We start from the raw sequence: 26437 nt of genomic DNA, 5'->3' as shown, positions 1-26437 counted from the left end.
AAAGCTGCCAGGGAAAATCACCAAGAGTGCATGCCTCTTTCTTCCACCTCACATTTTCCCATCTTTCTCTTCGTCTGTCTGTTTTTCTTTGTCTCTGTCTCCTTTATTTCTATGGCTGACCTGCTTCTTCTCATGCTCGCTGAATATTCCTGGATGTGAGGACATGGTGAGAATCTCTAAAGTACATCTTGTGACTTTTGTCCCTTCAGTTTAGCTCCATGCGATAACAGATAACGTGCTGAAAAGCAAATGTGGTGAGAAAGCAATGGATTGTGAGATTATAATCATTTTTGACGGATGGATTATTTTGACAGCTTCAATTTATGTTAAAATGTCTGTTGTTAAACTGATTTGTCAATGGACTGTGACACTTCAACAGGGAACACGTGGGTTTGGTTATAAGACTTTTGCAGAGAATCTCAGTACCTCAATGTTTATATCTGCATCTTTACTTCACTCGCTCTTTTACTTTCCGTCTTCATGCCACCTCCTCCTCTCCATTTCTCTTAGAGATTATCTCTTTCCCCCTCGTCTTCCTGAGGTATCTGCACATGGAGCAGAAAGAGGCAAAGTCTGCCAAGAGTTGCAAAACCCAACGGCTTTCCCCATCCCTCCCGGCTGGAGCAGACCTCTCTGTTGACATCCGTCGCTACAGGATACTATTTCACTGAGCTAACAAATTTCAGATGGGGAGCTGTTATTAAGTGGTCTGGGACCGAGGCCGACTCCTGTTTACCGATGCCGCAGGTATTTACATCCCCTAAATACCAACCAAAAAACACAGCCTCTGCTACGGGCATCTCAGTGTGGTTATTTAAAATAACCTCAAATGGAGAATCCCATCTTTGAACCACGCTTCAGCTGTCTGTGGAAGTGTCCTTGAGCACTGCGTGATGATCTTCAGGGGTTCTATCCTGAAGCTGATCCAGACCTCGGACGTCCCTGTTGAGAAATCAGTTGTTCTTGTTTGGTGTTTAATGCCTGTGTGGACTCTATGAGTTTTCCATGTGCTCACATTTTCAATGCCAGCAGGAAATATCCAAGATTCAAAGTAAATTTATGCTTTCTGTAACTGTGCAACATTTCTGGGTTATCTCCACAGAGGAGTCGTATTTTATGGTTAATACAGTGGTGGTGTAATGTTTGTGGAAATTGTCGGCTGTTTTTTAAATCACAAACTAACCGACCAGCATCCAATCCTGACCTCTGACATTAATGAAGAGGCTTGCCGCAGATATATTTAGCATTATGCACACTGGATGCTGACGAATGACCATTGAAAATTCATCAGAAAAATTGATTATCCTGTAATCACAGTTTAAACTGAGGCACCGATAACGGCCTCGCAGCCTCGTGGGGGAAGGAGACTCCCTCACCGATCATCCTGTCACCGAAGCCTGTCCCACTGACATTTGTCATATTATGATTCAGTAATGAGGGAGCCTGGCGGGAGTCTAGCATGAGGTGGTAACTCGGCGATCAAAGATATACACAGGAAGATCCCAGCCAAGCCACAGGCTGTCTGAGTCCTGACCCGCTATGATCTGTGTGGCTCAGTGGCTTTTCAACGCGTGTTTCCTAAACCTCAGAATGTGAGCCACATAAACCGAGCCTCTAAACGGCTGTGTCAGGAGAATCTATAAGAAACACATGACGTATGCTGAACTGAAGGAATATCGCTTTAATAAATGCGTCTGGAGAGGGAAGTGTGTGTTTCGACATTTATTGGTTTTACTCTGCTATATTCTATTGTGTACTTTGTTGAAATCTGTTTTGATGTTCGTCCACTTTTCACCCAGCTTGGACCAATGAATGAAACAAAGACACACACTTTTACAGTAGGAAATCTGCAATAGTGAAAAATATAGTTCAAATGCAGAATCTAGATCTCCTATCTTAATGTAATGTGTGTGTGGATCAGGTCCCAGACACAAAGGAACCCAATTTGTTCAGATAATTTAGCTGCAAGTTTTCAGCAGACACATTCTTTGTCAGTGACGTTGATTTCATGACGGAGGGACTGAAACCAGACCAGATCCTCTGGCTCAGATGCCGGGGATCAGGGTGCACTCAGACAGACACACACACACACACACACACACGCACGCACGCACGCACGCACGCACGCACGCACGCACACACACACACACACCCAGCACATTGTGGTTATGAATGGATCGAATTCTTACACTCATCTTGCTGCACCCTTCAACAATCCGATTGGTTTTAGAAAGAGCTTTAAATCAAAGCACTGATACAATGACCCTATTATCACTGTCATATGTAACCACTTGGATCCAATTATTTCCTGAACCGCAAGCAATCTTGGACAACGGTGTCTGTAATTGAGTGGGTTTCATAATAAGTGATACCAAGAAAAATCTGATCACAACCAGGCATCTAAAGGCTCTTATGTTCAGCCAATGGGACGGACATAAAAGCGATGTAAGAGGAAACACAGGGCGCTAAGGTAATCCAGAGAACTTCCACTCAACTGCAAAGGTAATCCTCCGCAATGACGAATACGCTGCAGACAGTGTCCGTGTTCAATTACTGTACTTCCATTGTAACTTCCAAACTTTATATTACAAGTAATGTATTTAAGCACACTGTTCTCTGTGACTTCAACTTTCCAACATGTGCGCTGCTACAGGGTGTAAAAATGTTTTTCATCACCAGATTTGGATAGGCTCTTCTTTTCCGACGTTATATAACTACAACTACTAGTTTGCAAGATCAGGCGATTAGTTTACAGTACGTCTGATATAAATGTCTTAAGTTTTATAAGCCACACGTTCGATTAAACATAACCTCTCCCACAACCAGATCTTCTTATTTACAGCACAGCAAATTCCTTCAGCTCCTTCAGTAAGGTCGGTAATATCTGGTAATGGGTAATAAGAGCCGTGGTTGTTCAGTTTGCACATTAAACATAATGGTTTGTGATCCTAATGAGAAGAAATTGAATCAAATGTATTGCTGATCCCAAAAGTGCAGTTGTTGATCCATAGCTAAGGCGGTCTTAGGCCAAACCAAGACAGCAGCCACCTATTAATTTTTTCCTGAGACCATAAAACTTCTCCAGCAAGACCAAACTTTTACTTATACCTCCCCGTGTCAAGGGCTGCCAGGAAACAGCCTTCTTAATGTGAGAAGGCAGCATGAACAACAATAGTAAAAAATCCACATCCTCTTTGTAGTCATAAATAATAAAAAAGCCATCACCCTTCTTCTAGTACCTGTCAATATCTCTATACGTCTAGAAGGAGACTGTGTTCTTGGCATTGCACTTAACCACAAGACAGCCTTTCTTTCTGGACCCTATTAGCTGGGGCTTGACCTGCTCCCAACAGGCCAGAGGGTCAGAGGTGGAGCATTGTGAAAGCACAGGCTGTCACTGGCCCTGCCAGCTAGAAAAAGAAAAACACATATACACTGTCTAAACATACAGGAGCAGCTATAGTTTAGTGAGTCCCATTAGACATTTCAACCTCCACTTTAATGATCAACCCCCCTACCCAAATCCTCTCTCTGTTATGCACCCCCACCCTCCCCCCAATCTCAAAGCCAACCTTGCGGCACACTCCAATGTTAGCGACTCAGCATGTTTTCAGCACAGTGCGGGCGCGCTCTCAATCATCATTAGGGGTTTTGCGGAGACCTAGGGTCTGGGCAACTCGCCAGGATGTGCAAAAGTTTCCATGAGGAAAGCCTGGAGATGCCTTCAGAAGCATCGGATGGTGGACGAAGATCCTCAGGAAGACTAAAATGTCCTTTTTGTTGCTGGAGGGAGAGAAGGAGGAACGGAGGGCCGACAACAATCCTGTTTCCAGTTTGGGGAAAACAAGCCGGGTTGAGTCTCAAATGCACAAACCTTGAACTGAAGAGGAAACAATCACAACGATGCAATCAGAGCACATATGTCAAACGTCAGAAATCGGCGGAGGCTGTTTTGCGCCCTATGTTTTTCTTATTTTGGGGGAATAAGGGCCCTCTGTTTCCCAGGGAGGCAGCTGGTAGAAATCTGGCCCTCTGATTAGCACCAGTTCCTTTGCCGTGTGCTGCATTCAGGTGTGTTTCATGATATCACCCATCACAGCACCATCTAATGAGACAGGACACACAGCAGCAGCCTTGTGGAGTGTCTGTGTAACGTCTAACATCAGAAGTGTATACACATTTGTGTGTGTTTGTAGATGGACATATTGTTTGAGATGAGTGGGTGTGATGTCATCAGAATTGCTCCTTCAGACATGTGACAAAGCATGACATCATGTGGTTGTGTCTTTTTTGGGAGTTTAATTAGTAACTAACGAGGCAAACGTAAACGCTGCAGACCGTGTTCTTCATAAATTCTATTGTTAGATGCACAGATGTCATCTGACTGGTGTTTTGCTCACAGCCAGCGCCTTGTAAAGTACAGATATTGGGCTGTGAGTAAGCAAGAAATGTCTGAAAACGTTGGTTTTATGTGGGTCCACCCATGCGTTGTTTATGACAGTGAGTCAACAAGCAGTGTTGGGTATTTCTGTTCTTGTGTTGAAGCGCATGTTACTTGTTGCTTCACTTACAGGAGTGAGAAGAGAGACTTGAATCAGGTGAGAGCCAACATGGTTTGGTAAATGGTTTTGTGTTTATATAGCGCTGTTTCTAGTTTCTAGTCTGTTTCTAAAACTGTACTGCTTTACAGTACAGTTTTAAACCCACCCATTCACACACACATTCATACAGTGCATCTATTTGCAGCACTTTGATATTCTATGGGGGGCCATTCAGGGTTCAGCATCTTGCCCAAGGACACTTCGGCATGCAGATGGGTCAGACTGGGGATCGAACCGCCGCCCTTCAGGTTGAAGGACAACCACTCTACCCGTCAGCCACAGTCGCAACATGCCACTGAGAGAAAAATGGCTCCCCCAACGTCAACGGAATTTTTGCCATAACACCTCATTGCACACACCAGCATCATCAACACAATCTCGCACTGTACTTTGTAAGCTTCTACCAGAGTAGAGGGAAGAGTTTAGCACATTAAAGTGGAGAGTGTGTATGACACTCAGGGGGGTTTACATCTCGGACTCCTTGCATACTAACCAAGCTCCTTGCGGTACAGTAGCTCACCGTTGATAAGTTGAGTGATTTCTCAGGGGCTGCGTAAAACCTGGGCCTGGCCAGAGAGACACATTTCCTCTGGCCTGATGAGAGCCGGAGGCCTCAGCGCTCGAGCGTGGGAGGCACTCCGCTCTTGGGGAAGATCAAGTGTGCTCCCGCAGACTCCAAATCACCGGCCCCCAATTGCTGGGGAGGAACGTTACTCTACATGGCTGGCGTTAAATCACTGCTGCTGTGGTGAGGTCATCCGCTTGTCTTTCCTCTCTAATGGAGCGCTCAGCTCGCTAACATATGGCGGTAATGCATGTGGACGGGGAGCCGGACTGCCTGTGAGCTGCTTTCCAATCTTATTTACTTTAGCTTAGGGCTCATTTGATGGGGCTTGAGATAGGGCCGGGCCCAGGAGCAGCAGATGCCTTTGGAGTATGCTGTTACCACCGCACACTTACCAGGAGTCCAGGAGCTCACCACAGCAGCTTGTGCAGACGTTAGGTGATGCAAAGCGGCAGCACGCTGAGGTTTTTCATTGGGCTGCCTCACTGTCCTCGGCCAATCAATACACATTCCTGTACGTCCCTAATGCAACTGTAATCACTGACCCAATACACTTGGCCACCGCGCTGGAGGAAGAGCGAGCCTGCTAAAGTGACAATGGATGGACGAGTGGGGAAGAGAAACAAGGTTACATGATTTCACCTGAGTACTGCTATGGTCATTTGCTGTATCTTCATACTGTTGGTGTAAAAGGACCTCTTACCAACCTTATTGCAAAACGTAAAATGAGGCTACAGTTTCACTTTATTCAATTGATAGTGAAAGTTAAAGCATCTGCCGGCCAAAATCCATTAAAAGCGGAGAACAGAATGTCTATTGAGTAGTGCTGGTTGAAATCTGATTTCCAGAGCATCCGGCGTCACTGGGAACTCAAGAGTAGAAGTATAGAGATACAGATAAGAAAAGGAAGAGAATTGAAAAAGCTCAAGATTTTAGGTAAAAGTTTTTAGAGCTGACAACAGACAGACACCCTCCCTGCGTTTTGTATTGTGTTTATGAGGGGAGGACTAATGGGACTCATCAGTGCTGACAGATATGCTGACAACTGCATTTCAACTCAATTACAGTTCCACGGCAGAACTCCCCTGGTCCCCTCATGCCTATCACCCACCCCCCCCTTACTCCCAGAGCTGTTGAGTGAAGCGTGCACGCACTCATACGTGATCAGACACACACAGGCACACACTGAACAAAAGGCGCACAGGAAGGCTGATGTTCCTGAGCTCAATGTGGAGTTGTCTACCTCCCCACCTCCACTGGGATGCAGCGGATTTGAACTCTTAAAGCTGGCATAATGCCACCGCTGCGTTCCATGTATATTTATCATAACAACGCGCAGAGACTCTGCTCACACAGATAACAGGTTGGTGACCTGAGAGACATAACGTGAGATGGACACAGTCTGCAATAAACTTGACCATATGGGCACTTGGGTGTGACTGGTTTCATTGCCAGAGGGAGATGAGTGACCCCACGGACTCCCTTGATGACGACAGCCGCATGGTGCCGACTCCGTGGGGAAAACACGGGAAAACAAAGCCTCTGCCTCCTGACTCCCAGCATCCCTCCCAGAAATATGTGGAGGGGGAATCGCTTGGTTCAGGAAACCCCTATCCATTGTTTTGCTTCCTTCATTAGTCGTTGTGTCAACAGTTTGGTTCGCTACGCGTGTGCCACTGTTTTTGTTCTGCTGCACCCCGGCTGACCTCAGTGCTCTGATGTTTTGACAGATTGTTTCAAAACCCCATCAAGGCAATTTACTGCTTTGCAGAAAAGCAGCCATTTGGACAACATGAGCTGGGCCGCGCGATACACCAAAAGCAAATAAATTGCCCGGGTCTAAATTTAAACAAATCTGACGTACATCCGCTGCCACAGTTTCATCAGGAAATAGTGAGAGGTGCAGCAGGGTGCGGTTGTGCGTGAGGGCTCACAGATAAGCAAAAGGTGTTAGTGTAGTGTAATATATAACAGCCATATTGGAATGGACGGTAAGCTAAAGATAAGAGGTGATCTAGAAAAACAAAATGCTTTTCTTTATTCTAATAATTATCAAAGGGATACTTCCAAATACTGTCTGTGCAACTTGTTTCCGGTAACTTACCATCATCTAAGTACATCTGGTCCAGTTCTTGTGGCTCCCGTTTGACTGTGACGGCCATCGAAGGGGGGCTGGCATCCTCGGGTACCAGGCTGGGTGGGCTCCCTCCAGCCTGGGCTGAGCCAGCTGCTGCCTGAGCCTGACTGGGGCTGTAGGTCTGAGCGAACGGGCTCTCTTCAGTCCCACCGGGAGTGGAAGGCTGGGACACCGGGGAGGACGAGGGGCTGCTGTTGGCATAGATATGGTGGTAACCATGGGGTCCTGGGCTGTTGAGGTGGCTGGGGCTGCCCTGGGAGTGGAGCATCCCTAGGCATATGTTGTGGTCTGGTGAGGCTGGGTGGGTAAGTTTAGGGTGGACAGGGGTATCCAGGGTGGGAGACACCAAAGGACCTGGTGGTGTTGCATGAGTGGGGCTGCTGGGGAGGCACTTGCTGTATGCCGCAGGGGATAGGTCATGCAGGGTGGGGCTGGAGCTGGGAGACGACGATGGAATGGTAGAATGGCGAGGAGGGCAAGGAGGGAAGGCACCAACCAGGCAGGCATCAGGTTCTGCTACGGGCATGATGGGAGCGAGCCTGGGCTGGCTGTAGTAGTGCTTTGAATGCATGGGCCGCCCTGCAGTCCCCAGAGAATCATATTCATCAGTGGGTTCTGTCTTTATTATCGGCACTGGGGGGGAAAAAAGTAGAAAGAAAGGTGGAGATATTAAAGAATGTGCTGGGGATCCACGTGGCACAATGAGTGCACGAGCACGGCTGAGTCAATCAGTGAGCGGGCACAGTTGTGGCCACTGTACCCTCCATAATCCAAACAAACAACCACCAGTGGATATGGGCTCAGAGTCAACTTGGCTGAGTACTCTAACAGAGAAACCCTCATGTCTTCCACCCGCCACCCCTCTTTTACCACACCATGAAAAAAAGCAAAAGAATAGGGGGAAAGAAAAATGGATGAGTCATCAGTGTGGAAAGCCACAGCTGGCTCTAATAATGAATAAGGCCTATTTTCTTTGGACTGTTCTCCAGCTCTGATATCCAATAAAAGAGTACTTTAAAGCACTGCTCTACTGCCGCTCCTGCTGCTCCTGCTGCTGCTGCTGCTGCTGCTGCTGCTGCTGCTGCTTGTGAAGCCAGGGATCCCTAGGTTCGCCTTGCTCTCTAGAAGTAATTGTTTCTCCCAGGACCACAAGATAAAGGGAGAGGGTGAAAAATAGGAGATGATTTGATTTTGATTGGGCGGCCTCAGCTCCTTAAGAGGCCGTAGAGCTGTGCCTGTGGTTACCGGAGCTTTAGGCCTCGGATAATGCAGGAGATGACCCCACTTGATCGTCCTGCCTCCTCTTTCGGATTTCTAGTCCAGCACAGTTTCCTGATTAGTTCTGACTGACAGGTATCATGCACTCCATTTTCACAGTCCAGAGTAGTTACTGAAAATATGAGATACTATTAATGAAAAATATTTGTCTTGAAACTGAGTGTGTATTTTTCGTCCGAAGTTATTGCCCAATTAAAAAAACTACAACCTCTAGTTGAGACATCAACTCAGAAGGTTTCCACCTTCATGCAGGTTTTCAGACCAGTTTGCATCTGTCAGAGGCGTTCCAGATAGCAGGGGAAAAAACAAGCATATCTGGGATTTGATTTAAGATATTTCACTGAGATTTTTTTGTTTGTGGTTTGTGCCCTGTGAGTGGCTGATAACATATGGACCTAGTATGTGTGCGTGCATCTTTGTGTGTGTCTTTATTTTATACTGCCAGCTGCTGTTTGGGATCAATTGGATCATGGAATCTTCTTTTGAATATGTGGTCCCAGTGACTAGCAGCGTATCGAACTGGACCTCTGACAAACTAAAATAGACTTGGAAGCAATGTGGATAATTTGCAGCTCCTTGATCAGAGGATGAAATTCTCCTTGTTCCTGACGGCTTCTCAGTTTTTAATAAAATGCATCAGACGCAGTGTGAAATGTTTCTGTGTGATTTTTTTATTATATAAAAAAAAAAAGAATTGCAAAGACTTTCAGTTTGAAACATTCACCAACTGTAATGTGTGGAGGGGAGGGAAATTACATTAACAAGCTGGCTGTTGTTAATATATAAGTACAAATACACTGACTGTGCCAGCACAAAGCTAATAGGGTCGTGTTAAGACACCCAGATGTATAGCAAAAGCTTCTGAGTCATAATGGACTCACTGTTTCTATTTCCACACATTGTTAAAATGTGTTAATGGGTGTGGTGTGCGTTTGATGCCAACCGTTGAGAGACTTTGGCTAAACTAGCTCCAAGTGACATTCATACAAGGGAAAACAGATGCCAATATGAATAGGATGTCTGTTTAAGCTGTGTGTTTGCATATGTACACAGCAGAAGCTGAGTGATGGTAAAAGCGAGGGGGAAGACCAATTGATGAAGCGCTAGTGTGTCGTATGAAAAACAGCCTGTTGTGTTATTATTTTTGTGGGAGCTGGCTTTGAAAAGACGTTAATCGCGCCTGTAGCCTCGGGGGTGCTGAGCCGCCGTGCAGTGACAATGCAGCAGGGAGCACATTTACGTCAGCCCTGTCTGCCCTCAGAGCCCAGAGACCAGGTCTGGTGCCTGGGGTTCATCGTAAGGCAAGTCCCATGATGCACGGGCCTCCTCGTTTAAGGCCTAGGGAATAACAAGTGAGTCACATGGTGCCTGCTACATCCACAGTTGCTTCCCTCAGCGAATCTCTGTCTCTTCCTTGTCTTCTCTTGTGTGAAACGATGGCACTGTGCCAACACTGGGATGTCAGAGTTGTCATGTGGAAATGTCCTAACCAAGTTTGATTATTTTTTCGTGATTTAGCTTCAGTTCAGGAACAGATTTGTTATCTAAGTTATAGAAAATTTAAAATCAGATTAAGATCATTTAAATTTTTAGAATCCTGAAAACGTATCTACTGTTACAAGGTATTTTTTGCAGCCACTATGCAAGGGCGGGCTTCAGTAAAAGTCATATAAACATCCAAATATTTATTAATATCTAAAGATATCAAAGCCTTGATGTTGAGAAGCTAAGCTTGATCCTAAAAGCAAGTTTGTCTGGTCAGTTATGATTTGTATCAAAGAAATCATCAAAATGTCTGATCTGGGAGATTTAGCTTCCTCTGGGTGCCCTTAAAATTTAATTTGGGGGAACAAGGTGAAACAGCAGAATCACAGAAGGGTTGGGATGCTCTTGCCATTTGCAGTTCCTCTTTGTAAAGCAGTCAGAGAAGAAAGGTATATTTTTAATGTAGTAAAAAAAAGTATCTCTTTACATTGAAGTAACTGGAAAACACAATTCTCCTCTGTGCCTCCTGACTGTGCATAGGACAGGCAATGATGGAAATTAAAATCATATCACTTCGGACTTATAGCCTTCAAACTTTCAAAATGTTCTCTCCGAGATCCACCCATGTCCTCTGCAGATTCAAACACAGGTCTCCCTCCAGCTCCATCCATCTGTGCCTCTTCACTTGACTTTGTATGTGAGCTGAGAAAACAGATTCACCAGGCCAGTCTCAACTTCAGCTGGCTTCTATTTCCTCCCAACCTGTGGGTTATGGCCCACAGACAATGGATGCTCTGCACATGGTTTTCCCTCCAGCTCTGGCAGAGACCTCTCTGTCTGCTCGTATTAAACTGATCAAGCCTGATCTGTGTCTTTTATGAGCACTTGTTTCCTCCGAAGGGAAAGACATAAGCTGTCATTGACACACAGTAGATGTGTGTCTGGGCCTGTATCAGTGTATTTGATTAGGAGCGGAAAGCAAACAGGGCTTATATAGATTTGTAAATTATCTTCAGAAGGAAACCCTATCCAGCTGTACCCTTTGGGCAAGTGGGTTTCCAGGGACACAACATATCGTGACACTCATTTCTGATGCTCGTTGGCTGGGATATGACACTGCGGTAAAACCAGGACTCATCCTTTTGCAGAAATGCTGAACTCATCCTGTTCTGACTGCATGAATCTGCACCGACATTTAATATGGAGCAGGTGGTAGTTCATTAACTCAAGGGTACCTGGTGCTCCAGGTCCCACTGTGTATGCAATCTGGTCACCCAGCATACTGTGGGCCTTAGTGTAGCATAGGTGATTCTGACAGAGCCTGAAGCTGCAGGCATGAAAGTCTCTTTGTCCATTTTTTGGGGGGGAAATATGACTGTGCAAATATATAAAAATGTGTGGTTCATTAACTTTTCCTGTATGTGTCACACAGAATGGATTTCTCACTCCCCCCTTCCCAAGCTCAAACCTCAAACCAGTGCAACAGGGGGAGACAGCACCCGTTTGCGTTAAGAATAGAACTTGATATCACGGAGGAATCTCCGAACGGCCTATAAAAATAAAAGGGGTTCCGAGAAGTTCTTCGCCCGAGCCTTCGGCCACTGCCAGCACTTTTTTAGCGTTTTGTTGTTTAATGTGGTTGGTGAGAAACAGTTTTTTATTTGAAGAGCAACACATCACTTCTCTTCTCACGCAAGAATGATTGGAAGAGGGCTTGGAAAAGCTCATTCCGGGAGCCAGACGAGGACACTTGTGTTGTATGTTCATCACGTACAGTCACAGCAAAGCACTTAGGCCTGGACCACAACTGCTTCTGATGTTTCTCAACAATAAATTGGCTGGAGACAACTTTGGCTCACATTCAATCAATCTTGAGACACAGAAAATTGGCTGGAAAACTATTCTGATCTGTTGTGTATTCACCTTTATTCAATAATATCAAATCCTTTAAGTTCTTTTGTTCACTATCGCTCCACTGAAGAATTGATCTGTTCATAAAGAAACGTGACCTATGCACTTACTGACATACTGCACTGCAGAGTGCTCGCTCACATTTCTGAATCCCGTTTTAACTTCACAATGCATTATTATGGCAACGTTTCAACAGGTCTGCAGGGCCCCTCCACTCATATCACTGCAGCTTATCTTTGTCTGTCAGCTAGTACGAGAGAGAGCAGCTATGTTTCCATTACAGCCTGCATCTGATAATAATATGTTATAATTCTGGAGGCAAGGCTGGGAGAAGATAAAGATCTCCTTACTTGTCTGAAACAATACATTCCCTATTGAAATAACATGTATCATTTAAACTGAAGGGAACATGCAGCACACTGAAACTTCTATGCTAAGCAACAGTGGGGTCAACTGCATTTGCATTATTGTCAAAGAACAACAAGGTGGTCACGTGACCTGAATGGAAAAATAAAGGTGGTTTTCACCAGCATCTGTGTCCAACAGACTGTTTGCTTCATCCTTCCGCTGTTTCAAACAAGTCGGGCTATTTTAAGGGTTGGGTTTTCCTTTTTTATAGACGAGCAGACACCAGAGTGTGAAAGAAATGTTCTCTCTAAACAGCGTCAGAGACCACAACTGTGCTTGAAGTGGGACAACGGGCCGGAAGAGTCTTTTCATACGAGTGAGCGAAAAAGTGATGACAGCAGAGTGTGTGTGCGTGTGTTTGTGTGAAAGTGTGTGTGGTTGTCCTCCTCCCCCTGCACCCTCGAGTACCTGTTGTTGGGTTGTTTCTTTGAGTGTTGAGACACACACACACACACACACACACACAAACACACACACTCACTCAAACTGAAACCCTCACAAGCAAACAGCTTTACTATAATTTCCTGATTCTTTGTTGCCGTATTGGAGCCATGAAAGTATTACAGTCATCTGCAGCACAGAGTGGGTTTACACTGATCATAACCTTTGTACAATAAGCTCTGTACATGCTTTTCATTATGTTGCATCAAGACAAGGAAACACTATTAATATTCATACTTCTATCTTGATTTATAATTACAAGCTGTAATAATACATTAGACAATGATAAATGCTAGACAGAGAGGAGCAGCTCTGCTTGGTGTCACCTCAGTGAGATTCTGCACACAGAGCCGATCTGCCTCAGCTCTTATCCACATGAGGTAACACTACACTGTCTGGTTTAAAAACTTCTTTTTTTTAAATGCTCAGTTGTATATTTTAATGTGAATCTTCAAAAGCATGGTGGATCTCAAAATAGAACTCTGCGTCCTGTGATTCATGATCTCTTTGGCTCTAAGACTTGTGAGTTAATTATGCTCCTTTGAGAAGACACTGGCCCTGCTTGTGTGGTCCACACTGTACTTGTGGTTTACTTGGCAGCAAAAGAGAGAACACAACAAGTCATCTTTTAATTAGAGCTATGTTTATGCTCAGGGAAATGACTTAAGAGAGACTGATAAGCCTCCACATCTCTTTCTCTGTGGCAGTATAGTATATGAAATTGATATGCTATATATGGCCACAGTTTGTCTTCCCCCCACCGGTCCAGTTACCCACAATGCACCCGTTCATCATATAATCAGGCATCTCCTAATAGGGCCTAGCTCCACTTTCTGTCAGAGCTTCATCCAGAATCCCAATCACTTATCTCCTGTTGCCATGAATACATCTGCTGATAATCTAAATGTCACATCATATTAACAGCTGTGGAGTTAAAACACAATGCATGCTATCCCAGCAGCATTAGACCCATCAGAGACTGATCAATGAAAAAAAGAAACCTTTGTTTTGATCGAATGGATTTCACTGGTTATCACGAAGGGGAGGCGGGTAAATGGAATGTTCTAGTTGGGATCCATAAACCAGCTGGAACAATGTGCAGAGATAGATGGAGACATCTTTGAGTTGTTTAGAGCCTGAAGAAAGAAATAAAGTGATAATAGCTAGAGGTGGGGAGTAACCGAGTATAAGTACTTTGTTCATTTAATTAAGTAGAGTTAAGTATCTGAACCTAAGTTTTTCCCTAACTAATTTCAACAAAAATATCTTATTTCTACTCCTTACATGCACAAAATAGGCTAGTTACTTTTGCTTTAATGCGTCTGAGTGGAACCATCCGTTTTTGTTTGTTTTACAATTTAAAATATATTTGTTTTATTTTTTTAAGCTAGAGTGGTTTAAGTTAAATGATATTTTTACTTGTATTCTTTAGGTACATTTCTGAGCCTGTACTGTTAAACTTTTACTTGCGTAAACAGGTTAAATGAATACTTTTAACACAAGTATCTTTACTTCTGCTAAAGTATAGAATGTGTGTACTTTTGCCAGTCTCTGTCACATTAGCCAACAGCAGAGATCTGTGGCTTCACATGAAAATGGGAACTATTGTTTGCTTAGTCAACCTCCTTTTGCATGCAAAAATAAAATAAAAGTATTCAAGTGGGATGTTTGAAACTCATATCACCTGATATTTCACCTGTAGCCACTGTGAAAAGTCAGTTTTGAAGTTGAACTCTTCTCTAAACCCTCAACGATACATTCTTCAAATTCCAATGTGAAAGCCATCTATAAACACTGAGGCCAGGGACACATGATAAACATGCGCTGAGGTATTCCAAGGTTTTCAGGTTGCTACATGAACGACAGGGCAAAGCACTGCTCGTAGCTGTGTGTGTGTGTTCATAAGGTGTGTGTTTGTGGACCAGGGGGGCCTTGTGAGCAAGGGGATGTGAAAGTCAGGTCGCCAGGGGATTGACTCCTCTACATTAACAGAGCTCGGAGGCTCTGTCACTCAGCAGGTACACCTCATCACTGGGGAACGCTGGTCTCACTACAGAGTAAACACTCCTCACATCTTCTGTTCTCATTCACAGGCCAAAGCCAAGTGGTGCCTGGCATAACGTTAATAACACAGACGGAAAACCTGGCCACAAATTTCACGTGGCATGTTGACGGCTGCCGTAAACTTATAGCGAATGGATGCCAAGTCTTGGAGAAATACTCGACATAATGAATGCAGAGTGGCAGCTTCTGAAAAAGCATACATGTCCTTTAATGTCACCGCTTATAAAAATGGTGGGGAAATATTTATGATGATTACCATTAGGAGGCAGGTAGGTGAAGCGCTGGCACTGGCTCCTCTTCCTCTTGCCGTTGCAGACGTAGAAGTTGACATGCACAGGGCTGGATATTCTCTGGTTTCTGTATGGTGGGATCTCCACAACAATAGAACTCTGAAATAATAAGAAACGATAAAGACATTTCACTTTGATGGGATTCGATAATTCTACTCACTCATCTGATTTCATGACACTCCCCAAATGTCAATTAGTTGTATATTAATCAAATGACATGTTCTTATTTTGCTGCTGGCCTGCATTGAGGATACTGTTTCCAAGAGGCAGGTCTGGCGTCGGGTCTAAATGAGCTTGTCTGAATGATACGGAAGCAGCAGTAGCATGAGATTGGTCCCGTGCCCATGTTTGTCTCTGAGGAGAACCATACAGAACGAGAGGAGAGAGGTTGTCCTGTCTCCCTGTGGAGAGGCTCCCCTGTCCCCCTTCCTCCCCAAGGCCAGACTTTGGCAAGTCTGGACGGATGTGAACTTTTGACTACGTTTTTTCAGACAAGGCAGCGCAAAGAGATGTTGTCTGAACGTTCGTGTATAATTCCTGGAATGGATGTCACTCATGTGGGGGTCCAAACAGGCCAGAAGGGGGCACTGGGTCAGGAAGCAGGTTTTTGTCGGTCATCACTGTTCATGGAAGCAGTGTGGGGAGGTTGAGTGTAGGGTGGGGCTGGAGGGGTTGGAGGGGTCTGCATTCTCAGCCCTGGTCTGCCCTCCAGATGACGAAAAAGATAACACGCAGGTGGCTGATTGAGTGTTTGTTAAACGTGTACGTGCACATGGTTTTCCCTCTCCATCCTAACCAATGAAAGTTAGCAAGCTCTGGACAGCCATAAAACCGCAGCCAGGAAGGCAGTCTGGACGACTTTCAAGCAGTTTGGTGGCATAAGAGGAATGCCAGTGCTCCCTTTGCTGTCCCTCCTCATTTGTTTGTTATATCTCCAAATAAACACACTGTAGTATTTGTCTTTCATCGACCTTGCCTCCCCTTACTGCCGCCCCCGGCTGAGCCTTGCACGCCTGCTAATTTTCCAGCATCTGGGACACCAGCCATAGCACATCAGCCAGCCCTACAGGCCAATTAGACATCAGAGTCCATATTTACCCTCCTGATGCAACCAAGTCATTCACCTGAGTGAAATAACAGCAACAACAAGGAGGAAAAACAGCCTCAAGTAGCAGCATTTAGACGCAAACGGTTTATTTTAGAACCTGTGTATGTGCAAATTGCCTCAGTTAGCTTACACAATAAAGGGGGAGTTGTGGGGTGGATGACAAGCCACTGATGAAAAAGGCATCAGCATTTCAAAACAGAGTGTCATCACACACAAGCAAATAGGAGATTTCAGATCCTATCCTTGACTCTGCACAGTGAAAGCAGATTTAACGAACCTTAGTGAAATCCTAATTAACTCCACAGCACGGGCAGGCAGCTTTCTGGGACACGTAGAACAACATATGTTTCATTCTCTCCCCTGACGTTTCCCTTTCACTACGCTTTATATGAACACAATTGGAATGTGTGACTGCACAGTGCAGTGAGTGAGCTGGTCTATTTCCTCTCATGAAAACCAGCAGGTAAGAAGTAAGGGCGTAATCCACTCTTGGCTGCATGATCCGAGAACAGATGCAGTGTTTAGGTCCAATTCACCACAACACCTTGCTGTGAACTAAACGTCTGGCTATGCCGGGAGCCCGTGTAGCACGAGTGTATCGGTTTATCTGTGTGTGTGTACGCTTCCTGCTTGTAATCCCTGCATGTGTGTTTTTGTATTGAATGCATAGACAATATCCAGAGCTTGTGTTTACATCTGAGGGTTTTTGTGAAAATTCCATTCAGGATTGCATGGGCTGATCGTCACTATCTGTGTTGCAACTTGTAATGCCTTAGTAAAGGTTACATCAGTGCAGGGGACAGATGAGGAGGAGGCAGTTAAAATGTCAAGGGAGGATGGGTTCAAGACGGCAGGAGTTACGCCGGGGAAGTGAACTTACAGATTTGGTGGAGTCCTTGTCAACCTTGGCTTCTGTCTCCCACAGATGATGCCCGTCTATTGACAAAAGGATAAAATACAAGATTAAGTACGGCTCATTATGAAGTGCATCATTAAGATGGACTTTAAATGGATGGCGGCTGTAGACTTGACTCATTGCGGTAAACAAAAGGAGATGTGTGCCTTGGGGGTGGGCTAGGACATTACTGTTTTTTTAGCTTTTAAATAAGTGCAATGCTAAAAGATTTTTATGATTAGTCAATCAGTTGACAACAGATTTGTAGTATTTGTTGGAATTAACCTTGAATGTGTGACGTTATGCTGCTTTTCTCAGTATTTTCAAAGGGTAAAAACTTTAATTAAGTACATTATCACTCATTTTACTACAATTTGTCTCTATAACCCGAGCTTGAACTAGGACAGGATCTTCATTAAGTTTTCAGGCTACTTTGTGACACTTTTCTCTGCTCTCTTTACTTACTGTTATTCTTAACTCTGCTCTGTGAAATTACAAAAAAAGCAGCGGCTTTTGTTTGTTCTCTCCCTCCTCTCATCTCCATCTTGTTGTGGTGAGGAGTTTTCACTGGCTGCCGTGCAATAAAAGGCCTATGAGCTACTGCAGCTGCTGGGAGCCTGCAGAAGCTCAGCTCACATTCTTTGGGTTTTTCTCTGTGATTTCATGCCACACCTACAGCGAACAGACGCTCTGGGCTCTGCTAGGGCAATCAGCACCGACCAAAGTGCCATTTCCCCCCCTTTTTTTCAGAACCGATGACTCATTAGTGCTGTCAGAAATAGACGTGACACAGTACAGCCTTTGTGTCAGTGCTAGACCATGTGAGGCTACAGCATGGGCACTGTAGCACTGACACTTTACTCTAGTGGGGCAAGAAGCAGCTGTGCCTTTATTGATACAGCAATACGTTCGCTGCTGAAATGCTGCACTTTGCTTCAGGGACAGGAAGCCATCAGATAAGATAATCAGAGTCAGTTTCCAAATAGTCCAGCAGCTCTGGAAGATGTAAAACCCTTTTTTTTTTTCTCCAAAGCATTATGTTTTTCACATCATGCAGCGAGCTAAAGAATAAAGGATCCCAGTCACTGTGAACGGTGCTTGTGGGGGCGGGTGGTCAGCTTTATTATTCAGAGAGTGATCATCAGTAGATATCTCTTTCCAAAAAGGGCATATTAAAACTCATGGAAAGAGAAAAACAGACGGTGAACGGATCAGATAAGGGTTTTCTATTTGAACTGGGGGAAATAAGAGTTGCATATGGAGAAATGTGCCTCTCTGTGATAGAGATGATGTGGATGACTGAGGAAGAGAGGCAGGGTTATGTGCCTATAGAGCTGCCATGGGGTGCAGAAATGATACTGCATATGTGGCAGATGATCGAGAGGCACGTAATGCTGTTAGAGGCTGCAAGAGTATGGAGGGACAATTAGAGAGAGCACAGACAGGGAGAAGGTCAGAGAGAGGGAGAAAGACAAAGTCAAAGATGAGTGTTCCTCATGTTACGTCTCGGGGATCCACGAGGGAATCTCACCCGCCTCGGCTCTGGGAGACTCTCCAAGAGGGAAACCTTAGCCTACGACGTCAACCCCAACCTCTGCTAGTAAACATGTTTTTCAAACTTCACTTCCTCTTATTTTCTGCCTTTCTTTTGATATTTCCTCTCAACCTTTATACCCCTAAATCCCTTTGTTCCAGCAAACGTTTCCAATGATTGTTCAGTCAGACTTTGCAAAAATCTAAAATTGAGACTGAGTTGGGCTAGAGCCACATGTGGCATACCTCTGCGAGTCAGAAAGAGCGGTGCGACTGATAACCACAGAACTTTCCATTCACTCCTTCTTCCCTGCAACATCTGCAAAATGCTTCTGTTCTAGACACCACCTCCTCCTCCACACAGCCTCCACCCACACATGCACACACACACACACACACAGATGCAGACACATGCACACACGCAACCACAGTATCCCCTACCTTTGTTCCGGCCATCAACTTGAATGATAAGGCATGGAAGCACCAAATAATAGGAGGTGTATGGGAGCTGCATCTGGAAAAGTCTTGGTATAATCCAGCCATGATTAAACATAGAATGCAAGCTCATAGACAAATACTGTAGAGACACACACTTACTCTGAGGCTTTGTGCTCAAAGATACAACCCAACAATCTGTCTACTGCACCAAATGACTCACTTGTGCAAATTGGATCCACAAAGATTAACACAAATTCAGACGACCAGGCCAACACACTCATTCATTAGACAATAACACTTCATATATAGGGAGAGGCCTCTTGGAGTCATCTTCTTTTCTGTTCTTGACAACACATAATGTTGTGTACATGGTAGCAACACAGCAACAAGTACAAATGGAGTTTGGGATAATATGGTGATGCTTCAAATCTACTTAAACCCTGATTAGACCGATCACTCTCTTCTACAGAGCAACAGACATCTGAGCAGTGACATCTTTGTCCTCAAACTGACCTTACAGGCTTTGGCTTTTTTCCTCTTTTCACACTGACAGCCAGAGGTGAGTTTTCCTTCTGAAAAGTGTTGTTCTGGCCACATCAACTTCCACTTCCCAAAATATTCCACTGATATATTTCTGAGAAAGGAAAACATGATTCACATGCTTTAATTATGGAGGTGGAACAACCCAAATGTATTTTTGCAGCTATGTTTCTTTCCAGAGATTATTTCCAGGAGTATTTCTCTCTCATTCCTGTTTACACATGTCAAGTTTATTTTCCGTTTTACCGCTCTGCTGCCGCTGCTACCTGAACTGAGAAATGCAATAATTTCACTCTTATTTTTATGGTAATTACTCTGTTGTCTATTGAGGAGTAAAGCCAAGAAGGCCAAAGGGGTTCCCCCGTGACTGATCCCAGAGGTATGGCTGCTTCCCCCTCTGAAGCACCTGGTCTCTGCCAATCTGAGGACAGTTGAAATCTGAGTAATGAGGGTCTGCGTTGGATCGAGACGCTTCTGTATAAATTATGGCCTGGCAGTAGATTTGTGATGGATTTATAGTCGGGAAGTGAGTTATTATTGGTGTATAACAGAGGAAGCTTGAGCTGACTTGACCTTTGAGTGTCAAATGAGCAGGACGACAGCCAGTAGAGTCAGATTTCATCCTTTTATCAAGGCTCCGGCTGTGTGGCATTGGAGGACCCTCCAGACTCTTAAATTCATTATTATTAAATATATTATTTGTGCAGTGAATAGAGTTCACAAGGAAGATATCAAGGTTGGCTTGTCTCCATGGTCTTTAGGACTGTGAGTCACACCATAGCAAGAGTATGTTGTCCTAGTTTTTGTGCAGGGAATTGTACATGTCAAGAGTCCCTGTCCCATGCATTAAGCAGCACTTCCCTAAGATATATCACTATTCTTATAATGCAGTTGGGACATTCCTCAGAAATGTTCAAACATGTCAGAAGAAAAGGTCGAGGCCACAAGACAACCTAGACATCTCTTTGTTATGACACGGTCATGATCCAACAGATTCCTTTAATATGCTGAAAACCCTCAATCCACAAAGGTGCACTGGTCCATGCTGATAAATCATAAGTGATTAGAAATAAACGAGTCTGAGGGTGAGAGGGACACTTTTAGTTCTAATTCAAACAGACTACGCTCTATAACGGGACCATGTAGGTTTAACTATATGCACCCCCATGGACACTGAAAATGGATATAATACAGCTATAGCTAAATTAAATGTTATCAAGGGGGGGGGGGGGGGACAACATATCCCCCTCAAATACTGTGTGTTATGGTTTTTCTTTTCTTGGGTATTGACACATCCATTTCCCACAGGCAAGTCCTTAGGTTTGCAGTATATTCATTTTAAGGGAGATGTGAGGATAAGCACCTACAGTCATTATGTATTATGATTGATCGTGGCTCAATATGCCATCCAAATTATATAGGAAAGTGTAACTTCTCTACTCTGTAGCCTGAAGCATGGGTGGAGGCTGACTTTATATTGCTATAATGCCAAAACTATGAGCCAAGCTTATACAGGTTATTCTAGCCTGAGGCCAAACGCCAGTCTAGACATACCGCCAGAAGTACAATACATCGACCAGGTTGTCTGGTGTTTAGACTTGCCCAAGGTAGAAGCATTCAACTAGGTATAAACAGTCTTTGAATGGACTATAACAGCACAGATGAAAGTCTGTCAGACTCCGATTTTGAAGGAATGACAATCCAAATATTCACGCCTGTTGCTGAGGAGCATTCACATGAAGAGAGTAACAGCCTGGAGTTATTATTGGGGACCGTACTGTCTTAATGTTACAGATTATACTGTAACTCAGGATTCTCTTAGTCTTGGCTGTAAACTGGACCAGCCTGAAGCAGAGGTGGATAAGACCAGACTTTTCCCTGCTGCAGCCCAGGCACTGTGGTGCTGCCGAGCTCCAGGCAACGCTCCAATCCGACCAGATGTAAAAACTATCCAGCTCACCAGGGAATTCCCTCACCTCCCCTCTGAGTCAGAGTGTAGGCTTTCCCCAGCTCTCTCTGTCTCTCTCTCTCTCTCTCTGTTTGTCCGTCTGTCTGTCTCTCTTTTTATTTTCCCTGCCTCTAGCGCTCATTCCATCCATGGAAAGCGGGACAAGCCAGAACACACACTGCAATAGGTGCGCCAGGTATGTCTTCGCTCGTGCGCCAAAAGAGTGGTTTGGGAGAACCAAAACACTGACACAACCTCAACACATAGGCATTATAGAAATAACAGAAATCTTGAACCATGCACAACAATTCAAAAGAAGATGGAAAGTTTCTTAAATGCCCATGTTTTGCCTTTCTGAGAGGTACAACTCTCCGTTGCAGTGAATACAAATTGATATGACACACATCAACAATAATAACTGCTGAAAATAACGTTTATGTTGCAGTAAAAACAAAAAAGAAGACTTGAGGTTCTTGAGTATATCATTATCGAGCAGTACTCTGATTAACTTGATTAGCCACGGGTGGATTGAATTAGGTTTATCTGTCAAAAGTCCACATCAGGTAAGGGTTGTTTTTATGCTCTGACATCTCAGTGCACTTAGGCACAGGAAGGATTTCTAAGGAAGCTCTGTCCTCTTTTGCCTCTCCTCTTCCTCTCCTCTTCTCTGAATATAACCTCTGAGGGTCTCGTCTTTTCCGTTTCTCGCCTCTACAGGGAATCCCTTGTGGATGACTCAACGAAAACACTTCCTTCTGCACAAGGCAAACAGGCCCGGAGGCTTCCAGCAATAGTGGGCCCACACACACACACACACATACACACACACACACAGCAACAAACATACACATGCAGTTTGCATCAGTTATCCTGTGGGTGATGAAGTAGAACAGTGGGGATGGATGTGGCTTTTGAAAAGTAGAGGTCATTATTTTTCGAGGTGCAATACGCTGTTCCATAGTGGCAACAGCTATGAGCTCTACTCATTTGCTACTACCACATGTGATACATCTCAGAGGGAGATGACACAGTCAAAACAACACAGAGAGGGAGGAAAATTAAAGTGGCAGCAAAGGAGCAGCAGAGGGGAGCTACAACTTAACATGGCAAATAGTTTTTAAACACAACACGAAAACCAAATGTCTACACCCTCCATAGATCATTTGCATTGGTGAAAGATGTAACAAAGTCTTCTGTATGTTCATTGAAGTTGTTTATATCAATATAAACAATATAAATGCAGATATCCCACTGCCCAGTTCAAAACAATGTGGATATTTTGTAAAGAAAACTTTCACCTCTGCATTCACACCTCTCGACATAACAGCTTTTTAAGACACTAAAAAAAAATATTTTGTATATGCTGTCCATAATGTAGATTTACAAAAACTCTGTGTCTGTGTATCAGTGTGAATGTATAAAATGGAGTGTTTATAAAAAAAAATCACATGCTCACTGCTGCTTTTTTGTAATGAAAATGAACTGGAACAACAACAAAAATGGCAGCTGTTTCTTTATGTTCGGTTAGCGCTGCTACCTCTTATTAGGAGTATTTGATGGATCACTGAAGTTGACCTTATCATCACCTACTGGCTCAGCAATCCTTCGATGCATATACTAAGTGCCTTTTTTCAAAACAAAAAACTCACTCTTAGATATAATTTAGCTAATTTACCTTGTATCTCATTATGAATGCAGCTGTGCTCATTGCATTTCTTAACATTTGGTAATATGGAATCACCGGTTAAAAGAATGAATGTATTTTTGATAAATCTCATTGGTGCAAATCAGCGTTTATGCTGTGTGTAATCTCCCTCCGTCTCAACTTGGATAAATTCAACTGTTTATTATTATTTACACGAATTGGATTGGGACACTCAATAACGTCTGTTGCTCCTTAGGACTGTGGAATTTTCTGGAAGCTGTTCATTGGAGTCACTTTTAGAAAGTGAGCCGCCATTGAGACCTTTGATGGCAGAAACAGTAATGGCTGTCACCACTGTGGCAAAAGCAATGATTGGTGTTGTGCTGTACAAAGAGCTCGGCTGCACGTGCGCAAGTGTGTTTCCCACTGTGTGTGCGAGCAGATGTCTGTGAGTTGTATTATTGCAGTGCGATGCTCTGTATTTCAAGGGTGTATTTAGTCGTGGACTTTTCCAGAGGAAAATAAAACCAGAGTTATAGAATAAATCTGTAATATAATTATAATTTTATTGGTTTCTTTTTTCCCCTCATCCCCATTTGGTCCTTTTAAATCAACAATCAGAGAAATTATCGGAGAACCTTCATGAAACAGCAGGGATCTCAGTTTAAAATGCCAAAATATATCGGAGACATAAATATTTTCCCACACTCATACGTGCTCATAGATAGTTGCCATTAGTGAATGATGTATGTGTTCCTGTGCATGCATGAGTGTGTAGGTGTATCTGTAATGGGCTTTTTGACTTAGGAGACCCTGGAAGTGGTGGGTCATTAAAGTTTACATAAAAGCAGGCTAAGTAGTAGATGTACAACCTCTCTTTTCAAGCTCTCTCTCTTTTCTCCTTCTTGCCACCACAGAGACGGAAAACAAACCACTGAAATGTCGATGGCAGGCACGAGTGCAGGGATCCCGCTAGCGCCGAGCTCCACACTGCCTAATGTCTTTAACGGGTATTGAAGATAGAGGTAAGAAGAACGAAGGATGAGGGAGTGAAAGGAGAGAGAGAGAGGAAACAAGGTATCAAAGTAGACAAGAGAGGAAGAGAGGAGGTGAAAGACTGGAAACACAACATAGAAGGGGTCATGAGTCTCAAATAACAGGGGTGGAGAGGCAGAAGGTGTTGTGTATGAATGGGCTTTCCTCTCCAGGGCATCCCCTCCATGACTAAGGAAAGCCAGGAGAGGGGAGACCCCAGTTTCCCAAGTTCACCCACCCCCCTCCTCACCCAACCTCCATCTCTCCCTTAACCCTGAAGATGTGTTAACCTTTATAACAGGCTTTAGCGAGGGAGAAACATAAGAAATTATTTTCTTTTTTTTAGCTGGTCTTCTTATTCATTTCATTCATTTTAAGAGAATCACTGATGAAGGGTTCAAACATTTCCTTTAATTGAGACAATAACTATTAGAAGGTGTCTAACCTCCGAACTAGGAGGAGGGTCACCTGAAACCACAGGGGATTGCCGGTGCAATAAACTAGAGTTCACAAGAAAATGTGATCACCGTGTGATTTGGGAGAAGAAGAAAGTGAGTTACTTTGTACTATAAAAATATGGTGATTTAACATTCCTATAAAAATGGTTTTGACACAAACTTGAAATACGAGTGTCTACAATCCTGGAAAAGAAGACAAGTTGGACTATTAAATCAGTATTTACAATATATAGTCATTATTTTGTAAGTTATAAATTATTTTTGTTGTGGAATATAGAGATCTAGTTTTTTTCTGTTGTATGAACATGCATATTATCATATTTGTGTGTTGCATGAGAGAGATGGATATAACTGTTTGCATGGTGCAATAATAAAAACATCCATTCATTTATTGACAGATTTAAAGACGGGTACCTTCTGTTGTCAGGGTTATTTTTGCCGGTTTATTATTTCATGACCCTGATGAAACCTCTTAGTAACGTTTCAAATGGTTAAACAGTGCAGTTAACGTGAAGTATTTTTGTGGTTAACATGGGTTTGTGACACAAACACCAAGCAATATAACATCTTTGATAAATCTATTATTATTAGTTATTAGGAGAGATAAGAAACATCCTCCTTCAATCCTTCTTCCCTTGTTGCTCATTATCGTCATGGCAGCAGCACTGTGTTTCAACAGACATCAGAGGTTTCACCTTGCCTGACCTTTGTATTGATTTACTGGGTTCAATCAAGGAAATGATCATTGTTATGATCATGATCTTACCACTGTTCCCTCCCACACAGGGAGGAAATGTGTGGCAGAGAAAAAGATGGGTTAAGAAAAGAATGGCCTCTTAACAATGAATCAGTGAATGACAACAAGGATGAGGCTCCAGCAGAATGGGTGGAAGAGAAATCTAACGAGCGTAAGGGTTCAGAGGGTTAAATATGAAAAGCAAAAGTGAGTCTGGTGGGGAGAGACAGCAAGGGAGAGGGAGAAAGTGGGAGAGACGTTGCACATGCCCTGTTTGTGATTCATCCCTTAACTTGTGGCGAGCACCAGTGAACAGGCAATGGAAACTTTAGCAAATGTAAATACGCTCTGGTTAAAAATATAGTGGCTTAATGCACACCACATGTGGCTCTCTGGCATGGCCTGCTGTATTTTGACGGGAGAGAAGACTGAGAAAACGGGACAGAGTAAGAGAGGCAGAGAGACGTTTGAAAGAAATATTAAGAGGGGAAATTAAGAGGCAGTAAACATGTTCTGTTGACTGCTGCTTACCCTGGGCCTTCTCCACAAACACCACCTTCGAGTCGGGGAGGAAGTTAAGACCACTCAGGAGCATCATTTTGCCTCCCGTGGCAGGGTAACTTTCCACACTCTGCTTCTCCACCAAGGGAAGCTCCTGTGCGGAGCGCTGGGCTATTGAAAAGAAACACACACACAAACATATTTCAATATAGTATGTGAGCCCCCATAAACTCTGTGGTGATTTCTATCCACCCCAAGAAGCACAGGTCCAGCTCACAGCCATTAAAACAGCAGTACTTTCTTAGCTAAACAGCCTTATCAACTTTTTATATGGTGATATCATGACCCCTCGCTAAGAAATTTTCAGCCAACAGGATCAAAACAAGTAGAAACTGGTCAAAACAATATTTTCATGGTGAG

The 26437-nt window shown here is 43.8% G+C and overlaps 1 protein-coding gene across 1 annotated transcript in view; it reads right to left on the bottom strand.

Moving 5' to 3' along the window:
• The window catches only part of LOC128449474 (nuclear factor of activated T-cells, cytoplasmic 1), a 58634-nt gene that overhangs the window by 12679 nt on the left and 19518 nt on the right, over nt 1-26437 (bottom strand). The window contains exons 6-9 of the mRNA XM_053432671.1: nt 26048-26188; nt 17169-17224; nt 15147-15279; nt 7271-7936 (exon numbers count right to left, since the gene is read on the bottom strand). Of these exons, the coding sequence (XP_053288646.1) occupies nt 7271-7936; nt 15147-15279; nt 17169-17224; nt 26048-26188 (996 nt within the window). The remainder of the gene's footprint in view (nt 1-7270; nt 7937-15146; nt 15280-17168; nt 17225-26047; nt 26189-26437) is intronic.

Source organism: Pleuronectes platessa, chromosome 10, assembly GCF_947347685.1.
Source record: "Pleuronectes platessa chromosome 10, fPlePla1.1, whole genome shotgun sequence".
Classification (NCBI taxonomy): Eukaryota; Metazoa; Chordata; class Actinopteri; order Pleuronectiformes; family Pleuronectidae; genus Pleuronectes; species Pleuronectes platessa.
This window is presented reverse-complemented; position numbering and strand designations above follow the sequence as displayed.